The sequence below is a fragment of the Mirounga angustirostris genome, unplaced genomic scaffold (assembly GCF_029215605.1).
Source record: "Mirounga angustirostris isolate CCGP_5_RB_7025 unplaced genomic scaffold, mMirAng1.0.hap1 SCAF_1, whole genome shotgun sequence".
In the NCBI taxonomy this organism is placed as follows: domain Eukaryota; kingdom Metazoa; phylum Chordata; class Mammalia; order Carnivora; family Phocidae; genus Mirounga; species Mirounga angustirostris.
The window spans coordinates 165,651,926-165,675,634 of NW_026991709.1; the positions used below are offsets into that span (position 1 = coordinate 165,651,926).

The 23,709-nt window shown below is 47.1% G+C and overlaps 1 protein-coding gene across 1 annotated transcript in view; it reads left to right on the forward strand.

The window, feature by feature from the left end:
* The window catches only part of SRGAP3 (SLIT-ROBO Rho GTPase activating protein 3), a 244,116-nt gene that overhangs the window by 138,176 nt on the left and 82,231 nt on the right, over positions 1 to 23,709 (forward strand). The window contains exon 4 of the mRNA XM_045861921.3: positions 18,738 to 18,800. Coding sequence (XP_045717877.1) covers positions 18,738 to 18,800 — 63 coding nt within the window. The remainder of the gene's footprint in view (positions 1 to 18,737; positions 18,801 to 23,709) is intronic.

Sequence of the window (23,709 nt, forward strand, 5' to 3'; positions counted from 1 at the left end):
CAAAAGGAACTGGCTGAGATCTTAGAGGCCATCCTAGGGGTCAGGGCTTTTCTGGTGGCCAAGAACAGAAACCCGTCTCAGCTGGCTTGCAGGAGGAAAAGGACTTACCTCCAGCCTTGGCTGGCTTCAGGGGCACAAAAGAACTCCATCTCTCTGCAACTCTGATCCAATTTTCTCTGTTTTCTAACATTTTTTTGGCGTGGGGTGAAGGGCTCTCTCGTAGTCTCTCTCCATGTGACAACCACATGGCCCCCTGCAGCTCTGGGCTCCCATCCCACCTGCTTCAAGTCCCGTGGAAAGTGAGAGTGCCCTTCTCCCAGAATGGAGTCTTCTGGGCTCTGATTGCCCAGCATGGGCTCACACTCTTGCAGCTGCACCAGCGGCCAGCGAGATGCAGTGCTCTGATTGACTGGGCCTGGAAACATCCCCACCCCTGAGGCCAGGTGTGCATTCAACTCCACCCAACCCATGGAGTCCTCTTACAAGAAGATGGGAGAGGGGAGCCTGGGTGGTTCAGTAAATTAAGCATCCAACTCTTGATTTCGGCTCAGGTCATGATCTCAGGGTCGTGAGATCGAGCCCTGCATCGGGCTCTGCTTAAGAGTCTCTCTCTCCCTGCCCCTCCTCCCCCCCTCCCTGCCACTTGCTCTTGTTTTTGCTCTGTCTCCCTCTCTTAAAAAAAAAAAAAAAGAAGGGAGAAATAAAACAATAGATGTCCACCAGGCCTCTGTTCCAGTCCCTTTATCATCCTCTGTAGTTGTTCTCCCTCTGCTAGATGTCCCTCATAAAGGGTCTTCATTACCTCTCAGGATGGCTCATTCCATTTGGGGACAGTCATCAACAGAAAATTCTCCCTAGTGTTGAGATGAAATCTCAGTGTTGACACTCATGGTCCTGGTCCCATCCTGAGGGCCACACAGATCAATCCACATGGAAACTTGTCTTTTGCTTGAGGACAGAAATCATGACCCCCCAACCAGGTCTTCTCCACCTCTGGGTAAATAGTCCAGGTCACTTCAGTTTTCCTCTGTGATTTGGCTTTGTGTTTTCCCCCTCACCTAGGTCATGTCTCAGGCTTCCCCAGCCTGCACAAGTTAATATTCAGAACCATTCAGAATACTCCAGGAAGGTGTGACCAGCTAAGAGTAGAGCAGGGCTCCCTAGCCACATTATTTCTAATAATGAAACCTATGCAGGCGTTTGCCTTTTTGACCTTAGTCTCATCACATGGTTGGCCCCCCTCTGAGCTCCCCACTTGAATCCCTGGGTATTTTCATGCCAACTGTTTTTTAATCTATCTTACGAATTCTGCACTTGTTTCTTATATTTGGTCTTTTAAAACTCCATTTTGTTAGAGTCTGGTCAAATGGGATCAGTGTTTTTATTTAAGTGATTTTTCAAGCAGCAATAGGGTAACTTTTCCAAGAGGTCCTAATTCCTCCTCTGTGGGGAAAGCCTGTTTTATAGCTTCTCCATGTCTCCCTTTGTGTTACCTTCTGCTGTGTGTCAATTCTTTAACCCCATGTTTGAGTCTTCCTTACCTTCTTAGTGGAGAGGTGGAAAGTGGGTCAGAGGGTTGAGGATGCGTTCACAGTGGAGATGACGTTTTAGATGGGTGTTGAAGGATGAATAGGAGTCTGCCAAATGGGGAAAGGAGGTTCGGAGTTCAGTGTTCCGAGAAAGTCAAGAGCACAGTGAATAGAGTGTATGAGGATGGAGGTCCAAGGCAACTCAGAAGGGAGGCTGCAAAATGGCACGCTTCAGCTGAATTAGGTTCTTAAGATAATCTGCATGGCCCTCACTATGTTAAGAGATATTAAACCAATATTTAAAAATTGTGGGATTTCACATAAAAATCAGCACTTTGTGTTTCCCTTCAAAAATAAGAAGCTCTGAGGGGCACCTGGGTGGCTCATTCAGTTAAGCATCCGACTCTTGATTTCGACCTAGGTCATGATCTCAGGGTCATGAGATCGAGCCCCACGTTGGGCTCCATGCTCAGCGGGGAGTCTGTTGGAGATTCTCTCTCTCCCTCTGCCCTTTGCCCCCCACGATCTCTCTTTCAAATAATAAATAAATCTTAAAAAAAAAGAAGAAGAAGCTTTGCCAATATCAGATCCACATGGGTCCATACTTGGTAGTAGTTGGCTGGAACTGAGTAGCTGCTAGCCCCTTTAGGCAGGGCATACTGTCCCCACCATGCTAGGGTCCCTGCTGTTGTCTGGTGTAGCACACCCGCTTGGCTCTTTTATTTTGCCTCCCTCGCCCTTTCTGCATTTGAACTTGTGACCTCATTTTTAAATGTGATCTACTGGTTCACAAATTCTAGCATCAAAAACACCACCTGGAGGACTTGTTAAACAGATTGCTGGGCCCTACCGCCACAGTGGCTGATTCGGGAGAGTGGAGAGAGGCCTGAGAATCTGCCTTTCTCACAAGCTCCCTGGTGAGGTTGCTGCTGCGGTCTGGGGACCACACAAGGAGAATGACTTACCTCCTCGTTGTACAGGTGAGGAAACTGAGGCCTGCCTCTGGTCAGCACAGAGTCTGGCCCCGAACGCAGGTTTTCCACTCCAGCTCCTGTGCTGAGTCCACTAACCCCTGCAGAGCCCCGGTGGGGAGGGTCCATCTGCGCCCTGCCTGCTCTCCCTTCCTGCCCCTACGGTGTCTGAGACGGGGCATGGAAGCCCATTCATTCCATTTTCAGTCTCAGCCTCCTTAACAATAGCCATCCATTATTCTGTGCTGTGATGCCTGCAGAATTTAATTACTTGCCTGGCCGTGAAGTGAATTTGATTGTTGGGAACTGCGGTGTTCTGGAGGAAGCACTAATGAGGAAAGACTCTCAGCAGAGACGAGAAGGCATCTGGGGGGCTTGTGTTTGAAAGCAGCCATTCACTGTGTGGCAATAGGTCTCGGTCTTCAGTGAGCTTTCTCGTTCCCGCCTCGAAGATGTCCGTCGCATTTCATAAATAAATCAAGGCTTTTGTGTCCAATAATTGCCTTGCTTTGTAACCAAGATCAAAAGCACCAATGGCCTTGGATTCAAAGCCAAGTTTATTTTTTATTTCTTGGTTGCAGGAGAGAGTGAGGGTTTGCATGCTGGCGGGTCCAGCTAGGAGGCCTGCATGGAGAGAGAGAGAGAGCAAAATGGGCAAGCTGCCAAGGGAATGAGAAACCTTCAGCCAATCTCCACTGGCCACCAGGGAGATGAAGTCGTGAACACTCACTCTGCTAGTAGAGCCTGCTGAGCTGGTCACCATCAGGCATTCTCGACTCACTGAATAAACATATATCAGTGTTATCATCATGACAGTAGGTAAACAATAATGATAGAAAGCAAACAGCGAGTGCTGACTGTGTGCTGGGCTCTGGGCTAAGCATTCTATAGATATTTAATTCTTAAAGCCTAAGTGTAAGATGCTGTCATCATCCCATTTTATAGATGAGGGAACTGATGCTGATAAAGGTGAGCTGGGATTTGAGTCCAGATGTGTCTGAATGGAGCCCATGCTTGGTGGCAGACAGTTGCTAAAGAAGAGAGATGAGTCAGACCCAGTGCCCTCTCAGGGAGATCACACTGTAGAATGGAAGCAAAGACACAGGTGTGTAGCTGTGATTCGAATACAGCAGAGAGGGACATGGGTTCGGAGGGAGGAGGACTTCTAATCTGGGCTGGGGGTTGGGGCTCAGGGAAGGTTGAATGTTGGGGATGCAGCATTTGAAGTGAGTCTTGAAGGATTAGGATTTATTCCAGTATGGGTTCCCCAGGAAGCCGACTGAGAGTGATTATAATGCAGGAGTGTATTAGCGAGTACTCTTGGGGGTCCCCACCTGCAGAAGGAAAGGAAGGAAAGCAGGAATCAGTGAATGGAGAAGTTGGGCTATGGTACAATCACAACTAAAGCCTCAGTTGACTCCTTGGGGGAGCTCCAAAGCTGGGGTGGCCCTTCTGAGTTCTCCTGAGTAGGAGCGAGGAGGCTGGGTCTTTATACGTTCTTATTGCTCCCAGAAGGGGTCATGGTCTTGAGCAGATACCTCTTTAGCTAAGGCAGTTCCAAGGAGGGCAAACAGCTGGGGTGTCTGCCCCAATAGAGTGCCAACAGCACTCCTCACAGCTAGGGAACTAAGTACTCTACTCCTGAAAGGGACCTGGGTGGCACATCACTGTGTCCCCACAGATATGCAGGGATTTGAGAAAAGTCAGACACAGGAATCCAGACCAAAGCAGAGGCTGGTGGACGGAAATGTCTGGGTCCTGCATCATGAACAGGTAGGTTGGTGTTGCTGTTCAGTGCCATGGTTAGGGCTGCAGACAGATTCTCTGGCTCAGTCCCTGTTCTACCACTTTCTGGCCATGTGAGCTCAGCCTAATCTCTGAGTTTTGTCATTCTCAAGATGAAGCTAATAATAACCTCCTTTGTGGGGTTGTAAGGATTGAAAAAAGATGATATAAAACAACTACCTGATACACAGTAAGCAATCAATAAATATTAGCTATTATTAGGATGGTTATTGGGATTTTGAGAGAGAACATAGTGAGACTTAAGTTTGGAGATGGAATGAAGGAATATTTTATTCAGGGCACAAAGGTTAAACAAAGCGTCAGTAATAAGAAAATATGCTCAGGAAACCACTCACTGATTAGTTCTAAATGATGGTGGCCTTGTCTCTTCTTTTATAACCTCTTATTTCTTTTTCTTGCCCTATTATATTGGCTAGGACCTTCATCTAGTACAGTGTGAAGGGAAATGGGAGAGAAGTGGTATTCTTGACTTTTACTTTTGCCGGTTTTTTTTAAGATTTATTTATTTATTTTAGAGAGAGCTAGAGCACATGAGCAAGTGTGGGGAGGGGCAGAAGGAGAGAGAGAATCCTGAAGCAGACTTCCCGATGAGTGCTGAGCCTGATGTGGGGCTCAATCCCAGGACCCTGAGATCATGATCCAAGCCTAAATCAAGAGTAGGCCGCTTAACCAGCTGAGCCACCCAGGCTTGGATCATGGACAAGTATTCTTGACTTTTAAAAGGCATGCTTCTAACTTTTCACCATTTAAGACAAAAACTCTTAACAAATAGGAATCAATAGGAACACCCTTAGCCTGTTAAGGGTATTTACTGAAAGCCAACAGCAAATATCATACTTCCTGCTGAAGAGAATTCAGCAAGATGGCTGGTTACAGAAATTAATAATGTTCCTGTGTGTCAGCTATGTCCAATTAGAAAATGTAATTTAAAAAGTGCATGCATAAGAAAACAAGAATGATTGAAAATTAATGCCATTAATGCTACAAATTAGCTAGCTGCAGCCTAGAAGTTTTGATGAGTGATGCTTTCATTGTCATGTAGATATAAATATTTCATAATTTCCATGGCAACTTCTTCTTTGACCCATGCATTATTCAGAATTATGTTTATTTTAGTTCCAAAGGTTTTTTTTTTTTTTTAACGTTTTGTACTTGCTTTTACTTACTTACTTTATCTCAGTGTGATAAGAAAATAAGATCTGTAGGTTATTTTTTGCATTTTTGTTGAAGCATTTGCCTTATCAGATATTGCGATTTCCTCTAAAGTGATAGTCGGGAAAATAGCAGGTACTAGAGCAGCACTAGGTCAGCTGACTAATGGGAGAACTGAACCTTTTGCAAATGAGAGCACAGTAGGTGACAATGGTGCATTCCGGTTTGGTCAGGGGGGTGGGTGGACTATTTAGAAATAGAGTGGATTCCATTGGTTGTCATTTAGGGGGTTATTTTTAGGAAATGATTTTACACATACACACATACATATATATTTTTTTACCTAGAAAAATAAGACCTCTACCTTCACAAAAATATATTCTAGATAGATTAAAGCACTAAAGGTAAAAAGCAGAACTTTGAAACTATGGAAGAAAATGTAGGAGGTGATATTTAAAACCTTGGTGGTAGGAGAAGAAAGATAAAAAGGAATGTTTCTTTTGCCTAAAGGAAACATAAAAAAGCACAAACTGTAAAGAAAAATACTGATAAATGCCATTATATAAAAATAAAAAAATCTTCCTACAACAACAAATAAGTAAAGAGAAAACAAAATGAGACACAGTTTGACTCACATTAGATTGGTAGGGCAGTCCTAAGTGCCGACAAGCATGTGGAGCAACATGGGCTCTCAAAACCTCCTAGTAAACATGCAAATGGGTCCAACCCCTTTGGAAAACAATTGGGCAGGGTCTAGCAACAGGAAGGAAGAGATGTACACCCTATGACCCAGCAATTCTACTTCTAAGTATAATCTATAAAAATATTCTAGCATCTCTCACACACACACACACACACACACACACGCACACACCCCCCTATATGAGGATGTTTGCTACAGTAGTGTTTATAGTAAAGAAACAAAGAAAAATCACCTAAATGTCCATCACAAAGGGGATGGCTAAATAAGCTATAGATAGTCATACAATGGACTAGCATACAATCCCTAAGATGAAGGTACTAGATCTGTATGTATCAATGTGGATAAAACTGGAAAATGCAGTGTTGGGTGAAAAAAGCAAGGTGAGCTATCATGTTTTTAAACAAGTTAAAACAGGAAGTAATTGTTCATATTGTTTATACTGTTAGACAGCTATGTGACCTAAAGCTATGCCAAGGTGGGCTGTGTCAGAAGACTCACTAGCTGCAGAGTAGCAGTTGAGAAATCAGGGAGGAAGAAAGGGGACAAAACGCTCCAGTTGTATCTGAATATTGTAACATTTTGCTTTCTAAGAGTAGTTTTGAAGCCAAAAGGGAAAAATCCAGTTTGGATGGCCTGTTCACGAGCATTTATTATTGTTCACTCTACTCACCTGGATGTTTGAAATATTGGGGAACTGAAATTAAGGGGGGAAAAAGGAAAGGCCAGTTGGAGACAGATGAAGGAAGCCCTTGGATGTCAGAATGAGAAGTTGGGCTTTATTTCCTAGACACTGGAGAACCACTGAAGGTTCTTGCATAGTGGATGACATAGTCAGAGCCAAGTTTAAAGATGATTAATTTGGTGTATCTGATGGCTTTGAAAGAGAGATGCTGGACTCAGGGAGAGCAGTTACATGTTATTACACAACACACTGATGCACAGATTGGTGGTGAAGGGTAGTAGGGGCCTGGATCAGTGAGGGTAATATGGGAAGAGATAGGAAGGAAGGAAGGGATGGATGGGCAAGTAGAGAGGTAGATGGGTAGGCTTATGGGTAGATGGGTGGATGGATAGATGGATGAGGAGTTGGGTAGATGAGTAGATTGGTGGATGGGTGAATGGGTGCAAGCGGGGGCGGGGAGCAGAGGGAAAGGGACAAGCAGACTTCATCTCGAGCGTGGAGCCTGATGCAGGATTCAATCCCATGACCCTGAGATCACGACCTAAGCCAAAATCAAGAGTTGGATGCTTAACTGACAACCACCCAGGCGCCCCGGGTACAGACATTTTTGAAGTGCCAACGCAATCCTCATGACATCTTGTTCACAGACAATGCAAATGAAATAGAAGATTAGATGATGAAATGACAAGGAGGTGAAAGTGATGTCTTGGGTCAGTGATGCAGCAGTAATAAGCGATTAATCATGTTTTGAATCCAACAAATAAGCCTGACAACATTTGTATTCATCTTGAAGATCATGTAGAGAAGGGAAAAAAACAGCTCAAAACTCATTGGTTTTGGGTTTTCATAGGTACTGGTTTTTCAGGAAGATAGCTTTGTCATGCTCCCCAGGACACAAAGACTCCCCTTGTCACTCCAAATTTTTCTCTCCATATCTGTGAGAAATTCAAGGCAAAAAAAAAAAAATTGTAGGCTGACATCAGGGACATAGTCCAGAAAGGCTACTCCTGAATATGTTCTGCCTCCACAGAGACTCAGGCTAGCATTCCACCCTGTCTCCTTCTGCCTTGACCTGGAGGCCTGGGGGAGGGCAGGGACTTGGTCACAGATAACAGAAGATTTTGTAAAATGGCACTCGGCACTGTGTGTTATCTGATATTTACGATGATCCAAAGCAGAGCCTTGTAAATGTCAGTATGCTTTTTATACCAAAGGCAGAGGAGTACCCATGTTTTATAATTATTTTGGAATGTTTGGGGGAAAAAATTCTAAAGGCGCAGAGAGTGCTAACCCTCCCAGTGGAGGAAGCAGCGTGAATGGTTGAGGGAATCATATCTACCAGCTCTATGGTCGTGGACAAATGACTCACCCTCCCTGAGCTCCTGTATTGTAACCTTTAAGGGGGGGCAGTTAATAATGGTGCCTCCCACAGAGGGCTGATATTAGGCTTAAGTGAGGTGTTGTCTGCAAAGCAGGTGTCATTGGGCCTGGCACATGCTGCGAGATTAATGCACAATAGCGATTATTATTATCATTATCTATACTCACAAGTATTATTAGTAGTAATAGTCCAACGCAGTATTATTAACAATGATAATAAGTATTATTAATCATAATACTTAGTATTACCAGTAGAGATCCAGAAACTCCTAGCCTGTGAGGTCACTTGCTCGTAGTCATTCCAAGGTATGCTTGGACTTCCTCAGACCTGTTATTGTAAGCATTTCTACAAATGGAAGCCCTCGGTGCAAACAGCATCCCAGAGTGATGTTGGGAGTGATTACAGGGGGAGGACGGTGACATTGCTGGGCTCCCGGGTATGCATCGGTGGGGCCCACCACTGCCAAGAATGTCTAATGAGTGGTCCCCAGGCCTTCCTGCTTCCTGCAGTCTCATCCCACCCCCCGGCAACAGGGGGAAGAGTCCAGACTCTTGCACAGACATGCACATGACAGCATTTGGAGCTGCAGCACCAGGAGACATAGACTAGTGTGGGAAGGGGAGAAAAAGCAGGGAGGTGTCCAGGAGGAGGGAAGGGAGGACGATGGAGGAGAGGGGGAAGAGTAACGAGGGTTCAGATGGAAGGTGGAACAGAGACTAGGCTACGGATGATGTTTGGGGACAAGGGGCCGGGACGTGGCAGAACTCCTGCAGCCGTTATTGGCAAGCTAGGACACAGCTGGGAGAAACAGCCAGAGAGCTGTCCAAACTGCTGTTTCCAGGCATAAGCTGACCTTCCAGGACAATCTAGAGGAGCCGCATCCCCTCTGAGACACGCCTTTTTAGCCTTTGCTTGGGAAATAAGAGCACAATTGCTCTGGGAGATGGCCAGTGGTACATATATCATATATTTAAATAGGGAACATCTGTGGGTCTCAAGTTTTGTTATTTTCTTAGAAAACAAGCAGGAGGGTGGAAACACAGTGGGATTTAGAACTAAAGGAGAGAAAAATTTTTGTTTTATGTGGTTTGGTTGTTTCCTATTGTTTGCTTGGAACCCCAGAACTAGGAAAGCCAAGAACTGTCCCCAAAGGTCACCCAACATGAGAACACCTAGTCGAGCAAAGAGAGATAAACCTTGCTGGAGCAGCCCTGCCCAGGTGGAAGAGAGGCCCCGTGGATAACTGAGAATTGAGGAAGCCTCCATCTCACTCCTGGCTTTAACATTTTCTTGAGGATTGTTTAGAATGGTCTCCTTTAGAGAAGTGGAGGGAGTCTTGTCATTAAAACCCAACATTTTAGGGTGGTATTATTTTTTTCTAGACTTTAGCACTGGAAATGACCCACCTGTTAGTTTGCTTTTTAAAAATAGAACTTGGGATGCCTGGGTGGCTCGGTCGGGTAAGCAGCTGCCTTCGGCTCAGGTCATGATCCCAGCGTCCTGGGATCGAGTCCCACGTCAGGCTCCTTGCTCATCAGGGAGCCTGCTTCTCCCTCTGCCTGCCACTTCCCCTGCTTGTGCTCTCTCTCCCTCTCACTCTCAGACAGATAGATAAATAAAATGTTAAAAAAAATAAATTAAAATAGAACTTCTCAAATACAGTTCATAAAGTCCCAGGACCTATAGTAACAGTTTTGAGGGTTTTCCCCCAAAAGCATGATTAGCCCTGCATTGAAAAATAAATCAGTCACCCATGGCAAGGTTTTGTACAGAGCAAATAAATTGATTTCACTCAGGAACTGTTGTGTCAAAAAAATTTTTGCCAGTTGATCCCATGTTGACATGAATGTATGGTTTTTTTGGAAAAAAAAATGAAAGAGATTCAAAAAATATCCTTTTACTCCTTTTTTGGTTTCCTATTGCTTCTGCGTATTAGTTAGCTCATAACCAGGCATTTATAGAGCTCCTCTGTATGCAAGTCTTTGTGATCAGAACTACGGGAAGCCACAGTCCCAGCCTTTAAGGAGCTTATGCTCTGATTGGTTGGAATTGGTCTTTTTGCAAGAAAGCTTGTACTTGGTGGAGGGTTTTCAGAAGGCTCTCTTGCTCTGGTATATTCTGGTATTCTGGTATATTTAGACTGACACAAGCACAGATTATTTCAGTATTATTTCACATCAGCAAAAAATGACAATTTATTGGACCCTCTAAACTGAAAGTCCAGAGGTAAAGTCTTGTTTAAGCTTCACTAGATCCAGGACAAAGATCCTGTTGTCAAGGCCTTGACTCATCTTGTGGTGGGCAAGATGGCTGCAGGCATCCTGAGACTGCTGACATCCTAGCTTAGCAACCCCAGAGGAGTGAGGATCTGAGAGTGTGGTTGTTAGAAAGCTCCTGGGGAAGATTCTCATGGGCTCAGCCTGGAATACATTTCTTTTTTATTTATTTATTTGAGAGAGAGAGAATGAGAGACAGAGAGCACAAGAGGGAAGAGGGTCAGAGGGAGAAGCAGACCCCCCGCTGAGCAGGGAGCCCGATGTGGGACTCGATCCCGGGACTCCAGGATCATGCCCTGAGCCGAAGGCAGTCGCTTAACCAACTGAGCCACCCAGGCGCCCCTGGAATACATTTCTGTCTCTGACCCAGTCACTAGACACAAGGTGCTGGAGCACTCTGGTCAGACCGGGTCCCATGACTGATGGACCAGCCTGTATGACAATGTAAGCCAGGGGTCAGTCCCACCATGTCTCATCTCCTGTTATCAGAAGAAGGAGAAAGGGAGAAGTGAGAGGTGGTCATCATGGCTGGTTTCTTTCTAGCAGGGCAGGTGGGCCAAGAAGGACCAGGCTAAGGAGAACTAGGTCTGCCCACAAGTGGGAACGAGGGCCAGGGATGCAGATTCCTGCACAGACGGTGGGAAAGTACATTGGACAGGCAGGTGGTGTCCTGCCAGAGGGCACACCCTCCTTTGTACCTTCTTTGTGGCCTGGACTCATTGCCCTTACAGCATTGCAATGGCTTCTTTCATCTGTGTGCCTGCATCTCATGCTAGGCCTACAGAAGCAGACCACAAAAAGGCACAAGGGCCATCTTTGGAGTCGGACCAGCCAAAAGCTGAATCCTGGCTCTGCCACTTCCTAGCTGTGCAACCTGGGGCAAGTCGCTCCACCCTTCTGATCCTCCAGCCCTCGTCTGTCAAGTGGGCATAATAATAGTACCTACCTTCAAGGTTTCATTAGATAATGTATGGGAAGTGACCTTGGACAGTATTCAGCAAATGGAAATTACTTCATAAATGCTAGCTGCAGTTGATAAAGCAGGGACCATGTCTCATTCAGCTTTGGGTCTTTAGTACCTAGTTGAGGCTGGTATCCAGTAAGTATTCAGTAGTTGGCCACACAGGTACAAGAGGAGGTAGTGAAGGCAGGAGGATGGATACGGGGTGGCGGGGGGGCTCTGAGAATCCGCAGCAGGCAATGGTGTTGGGGTCTATGGGGGAGCCAGGGGGCTGGGTCTCGGAAGCCAGACTCTTCAGTGGCTCTCAAGCGTCAGGATAGGAGCAGGGCACTTGGTAAAAAGGCACTCTCCCAGGGTCCGTCTTAGCAGGTCTGGGATCACCATCCTTGACAGGTGCCAGGGGATTCAGAGGGCCACCCCCTGAGAGACCCCACTGGTTTCTGGGTCACAAACTCAGATGCCTCCATGGGCCAGATGGGTGACGTGGACAGGTGAAGGAAGATGCTGGGCACCGCGGCCAACCAGAGAGCACAAGCCTCATCTAGAGGGGAGCCATACTCCCAAGTGGGGACTTGGTATTGCCAGGTCTCCTAGTTTTTTCAAGAGAGGCTGAAAATCAAGACTTATAAAGGGAATTTCCTGATTTTTAGATGCTGAGAAACAAGTCAGATTTTTGAAAACACCGAAAGGCCAAATAAAACAGGTCTGTAGGCCAGAGAAGAGCTGCCACTCGGAGTCCTCGGTCTAGGGCCATGGTTCTCAGCCAGGGCGGTTTTGCACCCCAGGGAACACTGGGCTGTGTCTGATATCGGTTTCCTTGTCCCAGCTTGGGGTGGGGGTGGGGAATGCTACTGGCATCTAGTGGTTAGAGGCACGGGATGCTGCTAACCCCCCTCAATGCGCTTGCCGCCGCTCCCACCTCAAAGAGTTACATGGCCAGAAAGGAAGTTGAACTGGCATGAGTTGTGGGCAGAAGAAAAAGGAAGGGCCGGAGACACCTGCCACCTGATTTTTACAGACTTATTTCGGTCAGAGAGACAGGGCTCTGCCCTTCAACCCCGAGGAGCCCCAGCTGCCGTGGCTGGGCCCTTGCTGGTCAGGTAGAATTGTTTTCTACAGTGTGCACACTTCCTGTAGAAAAGCAGCCTGCCACCCCCAACCTCTACAGGCATGAAAGTCATGCTAGAAATTCGGACAAATGAGTGCTAATACATTGCCACTTGGGTCCCCAAGGGCTGGGTGTAATGGTCTTTTAGACATTATCAGGGTTTTGGCCCCCTGTTCCTGGTGGAATGTTTGGTTTGGGTTCATCATTCATTCAGTCATTTCTGGAAGTGTAGTTGAGAATATTTCCATTCCCAACCATAACAAAATAAAATGTCTCTGAGTTCTGTGCAGTTCAGTAATGATTTGCTGAGGGCTTGCTCTGTGGCCAGCTCAGCGCTTGGTGCTGCGGGGCAGATGAGCAGAGACTTGGGCGGGTTCCATCTGGAGGCTTAACCATCCTGCAGAGAAAACACAAGAACCAGACCTGCAGCCCTTCCCCTGCAGTCCACCCTCTGCACACCAGTGTCTTCATCTGCCTCAAGCACTGTTCTGGTCACCATTCTCTCCCACTCAGAAACCTTCTATGGCTCCCAGTTCTACTCCAAATGAAGCCTGCACTCCATTAGCCTTGGTGATCTGACCCAGCCACCATTTCAAGCTTACTTTCTGCTCTTCTGTTGTTGTGCGAGTCTCTTTGCAAACCAAACTTTGCCCTAGGCCCAGTCTCCTGCCCTTTCTCAGGCTGTGCCCCCCCTCCCCCACCTACCATGCCATTTCTGGCCATTCACGCAAAGTGAGACGGCCCTGGTGGTACTCCCCCCATCCTCTTCATCACTTCATCCCACATCACTTCATCTTTCACCCTCTGTAGCTCTGTGGGCCTCCTGTCTTATTTATGTTCTTGACCCTTGACCTACCAAACTGGGAGATTCTCAAGGGGAAAAGCTGATTAAAAATTCAACTTTATGTTCCTTTCCTGGGCAACCTGCTAGTCTTGTCTCTGGCATCTGGTGGGTGTCCACTCAGCCTGCTGCTAGCTCTTCATCTGTGCCTGGCCTGGTGCCGGGTGCTCCCGTAAGTGTCATCTCTCTGTATACTCACAGGGACTCTGTGACACTTGTGACATCATCCTACTAAGGCTAGAGGAACTTTCACTTCATTCACAGACTCATTCAACAGACGTGTTTAATGAGCGCACCCACCATGCCACAGGCTCTGTGGTGTTACAGGGACATGGGAGTGGGAAACCCAGGAAGCAGACTCTGACACGGCCGAAGTTGGCATCTAGCAGAATGGCGAGGGAGCATTCTTGGGGTCCACACTTTGGGAGGGCAGGGGAGGGAGCGGGGAGAAGTCAAGCCATGTTGCAGGCAGCCTGCTAGACATCTTGGACAGCTCTATGAACAGGTCAAGATGGAGCAGCTCTTCAGAGCTGTCCCAGTTGAGAGGGGAGAGGCAGACCTCTATGCCCCCCTCTCTCCACATTTGTCTTCAGACAGAACCTGTCAGTCGTTGGAAGGGATGTCACCTTGTCTACCGAGGCCGCCCCTGAAGGCTACTCTTGGCTAGGGGCAGTCTGCTGCTAGCCCTCCCAGCAGCTGGGATATCTGAGCATCTGCCATCAGAGAGAATATCTCTTTGTGCTCATGGGGACTTCATTCAAGGGGGGAAAACAAATGATCAATGAATTAACATGTAAACAAGCAAGGTCATTACACTTCCCTTAATAAGTTCAAAGAAGGACAGAAACAGGTGCTCATTTTATACACAGGGAAGCTGAGATGTCCAGAGGTTTAATGGCTTAAAGCTCCATCTCCAATCCTGGTCTCTGGCTCCAAAATTCAGCCCCTCTCTACTGTATAACCAGGCCTGTGCTAATCACCTAGAACCTCAAAAGTCAAGCTAAAGAGCTGGTCGTGATCTTGTAGGGATTGAGGAGGCTCTGGAGGGAATAAAATACAAAATGACACTGGCAAAGGCATGCAGAACTGGGGACTAGAGTTAGAGACTTAGTTAAGGCACAGCTTTAGAAGTCTGGGTCCTGCAATGATGATGTGTTCTGGGACTGGTGGTCACAGATGCTTAGGATGATTTTGGCTGCGGGTAAAAGAAAACTGTAGCTTCAAGTGGCTTAACCAGCAAAACCACAGAAGTGGAAGTTGCCTGGGGTCAGGCTCTGGGTTCAGTTGAACCAGTTTCTCAGCAGCTCATGAAGGAGCCAGATTTCTTTTGCTCTGCTACCCAAGGTTACTTCCTCTTCTGGTCCTAAGGTGCCTGCTGGTCACAACTGGAGTCCTCAGTAGAAAAGCTAAAACCTTCGCTCAACCATCTAAGTCCTTCTCTTCCATCCAGTTAAGTCACATGCTCAGCCCTGGACTAATAGTTCATACCAGAATAATCTACCGTCTCGAGTTGGGATGGGGTCAGCTTCCCTGGAAGCTGAGCGGGAGGAATCAATACAGCTGGAGGAATCAATAAAGAGCCAAATTCATGGCTCTCTTAGGAAGCAGAAAGAGTGCTGGGGATAGATATTGGGGAGAGAGTCAGCCTTACCTGCTACCTGACTCTCTGGAGAGAGTCAGCGGACAAGATTGAGCAGTTTGAGGGCAGGACATGGTGACAGATTGGATTGAAGGGGAAAGACCAACATTTTTTTTTTTTTTTTTTTTTCAGAAACAACTCCAAGGTTTCCCATTGCCATGCTTGGGATAGTATTATCTCATTGACCAAACTCAAGGAGATGAGGGAAATTTCAGATCTGATTTTGGATAATTTGAGTTTGATGTGATGAGGAGACATTCAAACTGTATTGTTTTGCAACAGCCAGAGCTATAGGTCTTTGAGCTGGGGCTCCAAGTACTGCAGGACAGAGCCCAGGAGAGGACTGCCGAAGTGGTGACACGGCTGCAGGTCACTGAGAAGTGGAAGCTAGAGTCAGAAGTGTGTGGGGAGCCGGCTGGGGCAGGGGCTGAGAAGGCAAGGCTGGTGGGAGTTTGAGAGGCAGGGCTTTCCTGGCAGAGCTGCTTATAGGAATTTATCGGACAAGGGTCTTTGCTCATGTGCACAGTGACAGGGTAGGATGTTCACCCCCTCATTGTCTGAAATGTTAAGAGACTGGAGACAACCTAAATGTCCATTGCTATGGAGCTGTTTAATTAATTATGACACATTGGGTATGTGGAACTTCAGGCAGCTGTTAAAAAAGGAGGATGCAGGACCTCTGTGACTGCAAAGGAGGAATCTCAAACATATGGTTAGGTGGGAAAAAGCAAGATGAAAAGATGGGTATAGAATACTTCCATTTGTGTTAAAAAAAAGAATATATGCTATCCAAATGTGTGTTTGTGTATTCATAGACTGTTTCTGGAAGGTATCAAAAGAAACTCCTAATAGCAGTTGCTTCTGGGTGAGGTTCTGGGAGCTTGGAAGACTTATTTTTACTTTTTACCTTGCTGGCTGTTAGAGTTTCTTTAACCGTGTGCATTTATTACCTATCAAAAAATGTTAGATCATAAAAATAAATACATAAGAAACTGGGTCTTGAGTGTCAGAGAGCTTAGTGAGACTTAGGACTGAGAGGAGGCCACTGGAGGGTGTCAGAGAGTCCAGAGTCCAGTCAGAGAGGCAAAAGTCAGGGAGAGGGGCCACAGGGGAAACTGAGGCACAGGCTGTCCACTTCCTTGTGAGAATCCGGAATAGAATGAGGTGGGCGTAGCTGGTTGGGTTCATTGAGCATCACTGCAGATGCATGGGATGCAACTAAAGGTCCCCCTGGGAGCTCTGCACAGGAGGTTCTGCTCAGGCTCTGCCGTGGTTTGGGGTTGGGCCCCTATCTTTAGCCACCAGAGCTGCAGGGAGGTCTAAACAGGTCTCTGGACTGCCCAGTGCTTTGGCTATCTTTTAAGAGACCTTCAGATGGGTGTTTTCTGGCAATTGAAGTACCAGAAGCTGAGAGAAAGGCTATGAGGTAGGAAAAGGAGCCTAGGAAGGTATCATGTCTGGTCCTGAGCCTCCATCTGCTACTGCTGAGTCCGGGGTTCCTGACCTCTGTGGGGGAGGGAGGAAGGCTGGTCTCTGCCCATCAGCCGCTGGTCATGCTTGAGCTGAGGGAGCTGAAAGGGGGAGCAGGATGACTTGACTCTCAGGGAGCGGAGATCAGGGCTCCTGTTTTCTTTTTCTTTCCTTCTTTCCTTCCTTCTTTTCTTTCTTTTCTTTTTCTCTTTCTTTCTTTCTTTCTTTCTTTCTTTCTTTCTTTCTTTCTTTCTTTCTTTCTTTCTTTCTTTCTTTCTTTTCCTTCCTTTTCTTTCTCTTTCTTTCTTTCTTAATTCAAGTATAATTAACGTACAGTGTTATATTAGTTTCAGGTGTACAAAATAATGATTCAACAATTCTGTACATTAGTGTTCATCATGATAAGTGTATTCTTTTTTTTTTTTTAAAGATTTTATTTATTTATTTGAGAGAGAGAGAGCTCATGAGAGGGGGGAGGGTCAGAGGGAGAAGCAGACTCCCTGTTGAGCAGGAAGCCCAATGTGGGACTCGATCCAGGGACTCCAGGATCATGACCTGAGCCGAAGGCAGACGCTTAACCATCTGAGCCACCCAGGCGCCCCATGATAAGTGTATTCTTGATTCCCTTCACCTATTTCACTCATCCCCACTGGCCCCCCGCCCCTGGCAACCACCAGTTTGTTCTCTGTATTTAAGAGCCTGTTTTGGGGGGGTTGTCTCTTTTTTTTTTTCTTTGTTTTCTTGTTTTGTTTCTTAAATTCCACATATGAGTGAAATCATGTGGTATTTGTCTTGCTCTGACTGATATTTCATTTAGCATTATACCCTCTAGGCCCATCCATGTTGTTGCAAATGGCAAGATTTCATTCTTCTTGATGGCTGAGTAATATTCCATTTTATGTATACACAACATCTTCATCCATTCATCTATCAGTGGGCACGTGGGCTGCTTCCATATCTTGGCTATTGTAAATAATGTTGCAATAAACATAGGGGTGCTTATATCTTTTAGAATTAGTGGTTTCATTTTCTTTGGGTAAATACTCAGTAGTGGAATTACTGAATCATGTGGTAATTTTATTTTTAATTTCTTAAGGAACCTCCATACTGCTTTCCACAGTGGCTGCACCAGTTGGCATTCCCACCAACAGTGCACAAAGGTCCCATTTCCTCCACATCCTTGCCAAGACACGTTATCTCTTGTGTTTTTGATTTCCAAGGCTCCCATTTTCAACATGGAAATCTTCACATGAGAGTCCAGACAAACAGGAAGAGTATTAACCAAAATAATAATAATAATAGTAATAATAAGAAGAAACCTTGAGTAACAGAGAATCCTAGACTCTTCAGGCTGGGTGGGACCTGGAGATAATGTGTTCATTGTTTTCTGAATTGTCTCTCTCAATATACTAAATGTGTAAGTCACCTCAAGATCATCTAAACTGTATACTACAGCTCTCCTTAAAAAGCCCATGTACATGAGAGTATGAAAGCCTCTGAAAAGTCCTGTTGTAAGAAAACCTGTCTCCCTTGGTCCAACTAGCTTTTCCCAAACGCATTTGCTTACAGAAGCCTCTGCCCCCTTTTTTTAGTGTAGCAGTCAGTAGTGACCCCCAGACCAAGCTTTGGGAGGTGATGCTTTAGTTTAAGCTTCTTCTTTTGTAGATGTGGTAAGTAAGGCTCCAAGGCCACATGGCCAGTCAGTGATGCAGAGGAGGCAACAACATTGATCTCCTGCCTTGTGTTCTGTAGGCTGAATGTGGATGAATTGGATGAATTGAGATGCTAGATCATTATTTCTCAAACTGTGTTCTATGGAACCCCGCTCTCATGAGGTGCTAGTGAATATTGAGCTAGGGACACATCAGCTTAGGACCCACCCACAGAATAAAGAAAGATGAACAGATTGATTGGTTGTGGGCTTCTCAGAATAATTAACTTGGTGATGTCTCTGCAAATCACCAAGGCAGGGAGGTATAAGTTTCCCCAACTTATTTGGCCAGGGAATTCCTTTTGCAAGGGACCTCTCCCTGTGGATTTGTTTCATGTCTAGAGTTGAGTTGAGTAATTCAAGTCTAGATCAATAAGGTTTATATTGGTTTCTGTACCTATTCCCACCCCATCCCAAGAATTCCTGCCCTTTCTTTGTTGAAAAGGAAATTGGTCAACGCAACCAGTGACCTTCTCCCCCTCTGACATTTGTTCTTCCATATTCCAGAGCAAGGAGATTGGCCTGCAGATGCATGAGGAGCTCCTGAAGGTCACCAATGAGCTCTACACAGTAAGTCCTACTCAGGCTCTGCTGCTGGGCTTGGGATTGGGTCCCTTTTCTTCAGTACCAGGAGTCAAAGGGAGTCTAACCAGAGACCTGGGATGACCCTGGGCATTTTTGCTGTGTCTAGTGCCCAAGTGACAGGGGGTTGTCATGGTGGGATGTAATGGTTTACAACTCCAGCTTCTGATTCTATATGCCTGGGGTGGGGCCGTGGGCATGTTTAGTTTGTATACGTTCACAAGAGATCTGCATGACCTGCCAGCTGTGGGAATGTTTTACCTACCAAAGCAGAAGACACAAGGTCAGGGTGGGGACAGCATGGACACAAAACTTCCCGAGGCAGGGATGTGGGTTTGGGGTCAGGTGCAGTGGGCTGAAGTTGAGGTTTGCTCCCTATTGGTGATGGAAACTTAGGCAGATATATAGCTCATCTGGGTTTCAGCATTCTCATCTGCAAAATGGAGCACTGTTCTGAGGAATCACATAAGGTGAAGGAGGTGAGCATGCCTTGTCATCTCCAAGGAATGATTTCAGAACATTACAGCTTGGCCCAGAACTGACCTTGCTACCTACATGGAGGCAAGATCTCACTGGACTTGGGATAGGTATTAGAATCCAAGAGGGTCAGGGAGTGGGGAATGCAGGCACACCAAATTATGATGCAGGAGTTTACTGATTGTGCCCTGAGGGCCCTTGGGCTTCTTTATGGAGGAACGTGGTGAACCTCAGGGACAACCTAGGGGAGTGGGGCCAGGTAGCCCCTGCAGGGGGAGCTCTAGACCCTTCACCCTCAAAGACAGGGTAGAATAAAGCTGTAGTCTTTTAAGTATGTTAGGGTTCCTTTTAAAGTTTCTCATTAAAAGTGGGGATTCTGCTGCTAAAATTATATTTGAGGAAGGGAAAGAACAATAGGTTGCTAGAAGACCCCTCTCTTTGGTGTTATGATCTTTCTGTAGTCATGTCCTGTGTGGCCAGCAGGTAGTGGACTTCTCAGAGGCTGAGAGCTATTGCCCAAGAGCCTGGACCTTAGGTTGGAATTCCTGCCTCAGATTCTAACCAGTGATGGTACTTCTCTGGGCCTCAGTCTCCCACTCAGTAAAATGGGGGCGAGAGCTCCTAGAGGTTAACCTATTGAGAGCTGAAACTCACATTTCAGTTATTTCAAGTTAAGGAGCACAACCTGAGCCCCGGACAGTTTTTAGCTGGGTCATTGCTTAGGGGAAAGGAAGAATTGCTACTTCTCAAGTGACTGAGTCAGCTGCACTGTGGGGGGAGAATTGTCTCCAGACCCTAAAGCCAGAGACCTGGGTTCAAATTCAGTTGTTAAACAGAAATCATAACACCTACGTCTTGCAGACCCCATGGGAGTTGAGGGATACCAGATATGTAAAGCATGCATAGAACAAAGAACAAGAAGGCACGGTGTATCAGAAGTTCTTGTACTACCATCATCATGATTTTTGCCTCCCTGGCGAGTGTGAAACTGGCTGTTGTGCCTCCCCGGTGGGGGAAGGGTGGTGATAAATGTGCAAAGCTGGTCACCAGATGCGCCTTCCTTACTCAGAATTCTGTGATGACTTGGCTAGACCAGCGTTCCCCAGTCTAGGTCCTTTTTATGGTCCTCAGGCACCTCCTTGAATGGATCACTTTCCTCTGTGGCATTTCAACACCTGGGTCCTGGTGCCAGGGACTCCCTCCCCAAGCCACTCCCACCCAGGTCTCTAACCTTTCCTCTGGGCTCCAGCTGGGCTCCTCTCCTCCAGGCCCCCTGCATACCCCTGAGTACCACTCTGCTCTGCTTCTTTACCCCAGCCCCTCCCCCTGCTTACAGTTGTCCTCTTTTCTTCTCTGCTTGTGTGTGTCATACTCATTTTTCAAACCCAGACCAAACTTCACTTTTGGAAAGCTATTACCTCCAGGCTTTGAATTCTTACAGCAGTTTAAAAAAACCTGTCATGTTATCGTCGTGTCCCCAGTTGGCATGTAATCTCCCGAGAGCCAGATCTTGGTCAGTAACACTGTACTTAATGCCCAGGGACTCAGTTTGAACCCAGCGTGTGGCCTCTGGCAGGTCACTTCACCTCTCAGTCTCACCTGTGATCAACAGACCCGGCAGGTTGTTAACCGGATGAAGCAGGCGGGGATTGGGAAGCTGGTGCTGGGGCCCAACACGGTGCCCTGAATCCAGCAGGCGTTCCACGCACACTGGCCTCTGCTGGCCACGGGGCAGGGCACCTGGACAGAACTGCTGCTGGTGGCAGAGGCTCAGACCAGGCTCATGGCAGCCTGCGGATGGCCTCAGAGCTGGTGCTGGAGGAAGGGCCACACCTCCCCAGCTCTGTCCTATAGCCAATCGTGGAGGACTGGGGCCTCAGAAGGCCAACAGCACGCCCGCCCCCCCCCAATCATTTATTGACTGCACACAGAGTCTTCAGTGGTTGCCCAGAAGTCATTTAAATTCGAGCATTTGGGGCCACCTGCCGCGGACCCAGTGCTGCAAGAGGCACAGCAGCGGGCTGGGCTGTGAACATTTCGAGAGTTGTCTTTGAAGTATCTTGTACATCCCCAGTGTTGCCAGGGCGCTTGCTGAAGCAGAGGAGAGGGATGTATGAATAAATGAAGGAAAATGGTTTTGCTCACGAGTTTCGAGTCTGGGTGGGGAGACAAGAGTAGAGTACGTGAACTGGTGATAGAGCAGTCCAAGCCGGAGCGGAGTGCGTGCTGGATACATGGACTCCGAGGAGGGCACCAAGCCCGTGAACCCTGTGAGGGCTGCCCCGTGTTCTCCGCTGTGTGCCCAGAGCACTGCTGGCACATAGTAGGCCCACACCAATTCACCGAGTGCAGAAATGGGAGGGAGAGTGTTTGCATGCAAGAGAGATCGAGGCTTCAGAAAAGTGCTGGCTCCAGGTGGGCTGCCGTGATCAAGGGTGAGTTTTGAACTTGGTGCCTTTGGAGGGGTAGAAATGAAAGAAGCAGAGGGGAAGAGAGGTGGGAAAAAGGAATTCTTAGCAGGGGCGGCAGGGCAGGATGCCAGCAGAACAAACCGATTATAGACCGATCTGGGTTTGAAGTCTCACTGCATCACCTACCAGCTTGGCCAAGCCAGTTGACATCCTTGGGCCTCATTTTCTCTATTGCCAAAACAAGGGTAGTAACAACTGTGGCCATTTTGTGAGTGCTCTCACACTGTAATAGGTACTTCATATGTATTATTTACTTAACGTATTTTACCGATAAACTGAGGCACAAAGAAGGACCTTGCTTGAAGGCCTTTGTAGCAGTTTTCAGTGGCTGCACAACAAACTATGTCAAAACTCAGTGACTTAAAACAACAACCATTTTATTGGCTCATGATTTCGTAGGTCGGCAGTTCGGGCTGAGTTCAGGTAGGGCCACTGACATGACTCCAGGCTTCTGGCCAATTAGAAGAAGAGCCCCAAGTGGGAAATGCCCAGTGTGCCAGCACTTTTCAAGCCTCTGCTTGTGTCCTACTTGCACATGGGCTATTGGCCAAAAGTCACACAGCCAAGTCCATGGCAGAGGCACGGAGAATAAACATCACCTCTTGATGGGAGTTACATGCCAAATCACAATGCAGAGGGGCATGCTTGCAGCCGGGGGGGGGCAGCCATCCAGCTGCTAAGGACACTGTGGACCCCAAATCCTATGCTTCGTTATTAGGGATTTCTTTCGAGCACTTTCTAGTTACCAGGCCTGGTTACACAACTTCCCCTCCTCTCCCAGCCCTGGAGTCACGACCATTGGTGACTGGGGAACAAATGATGTTGAGAAAAGATTATCCAGTAAGCCTCACTTTTGTTCTTGTGATGTTTTCTAGAGGAGGGGATGTGGTCAGGGGGTACTACTGAGCACAGGATGATGGAGATAAATGCTAAGGGCCATCTGTCACCCACTTTAGGGAAAAGACTTGTCCCATCTGAGACCAGGGTGCAGAGGAGACTGCAGGGCTGGCCATTTGTTCGTTCATTTGTTCATTCATTCACTCAAGAAGCCTTCTGTCTGACTTCATCACCTTGAGGTGCCCTGCTTTCTAAAACATGCCAGCATGTGTGCAAACACACGTGCATGTGTGAGCATGCGTGTACACCCCCCCCACACACGCCCCACCTCACCTGTTTTTCCCTGAACTCCCATCAGTCAGCCTGGCACAGTAGAGCCCTCGATCACATATGTCGGCCCGGGAGAGAAAAAGGGCAGAAGTTGAGAGTGTGGGCCAATGTGCTAATCCTTCCAGAAGAGGCAAAAACAAAACAAACAGACAACGAAAAACCCCACTGTGTTTTCATCCTTTAGCTAAAAATATGTTCAGGTTTTCAGTATAGTCCTAGATCATGAAATGTATCTGTCGTGTTTTGAAGCGACAAATGCTGCAGCATCCCCCGGGGGGCCCTTTCTTTGTGCTCAGTCGCTGTGCTCCAGGCTTTCCCAGGCAGGCCTGCCTGCCTTCCAGGCCCCTAGCTGCAGAAGGGGCCCCCGCGACTTGGCTTGGGGTGACGTGGAGGGGGCCCGAGGTGGGTCCACACCCAGCCACAGCTGGTGACAGGTAGAGACTGATTGGAGTAATGAATGGACTGTACTTTCCACTTGCTCAGGCTTTGATTTGATTTTGTGCTGGGCTCAGGGGTATGAAAGCACCTCTGGGCCCCCAGGCAAATTTCTGTGAAGGCATCTCCTTTCTGATGTCCACCCTCAGGGATGCAGGTGGTGGAGAGAGCCTGAAACTAGGAGCCCAGCCTCCCGGGTTCTGTCTCCAGCTCTATCCTGGGCTCACCGCGAGTCTTCCTGGAATGACACCTCCATGTCTGTTGCCATTCATGGTTCCATCATGTCATTGGGCCTTCTTTCTTTAATATTTTTCTTTAAATTGACTCACTTAAAAAAAAATCTCCCT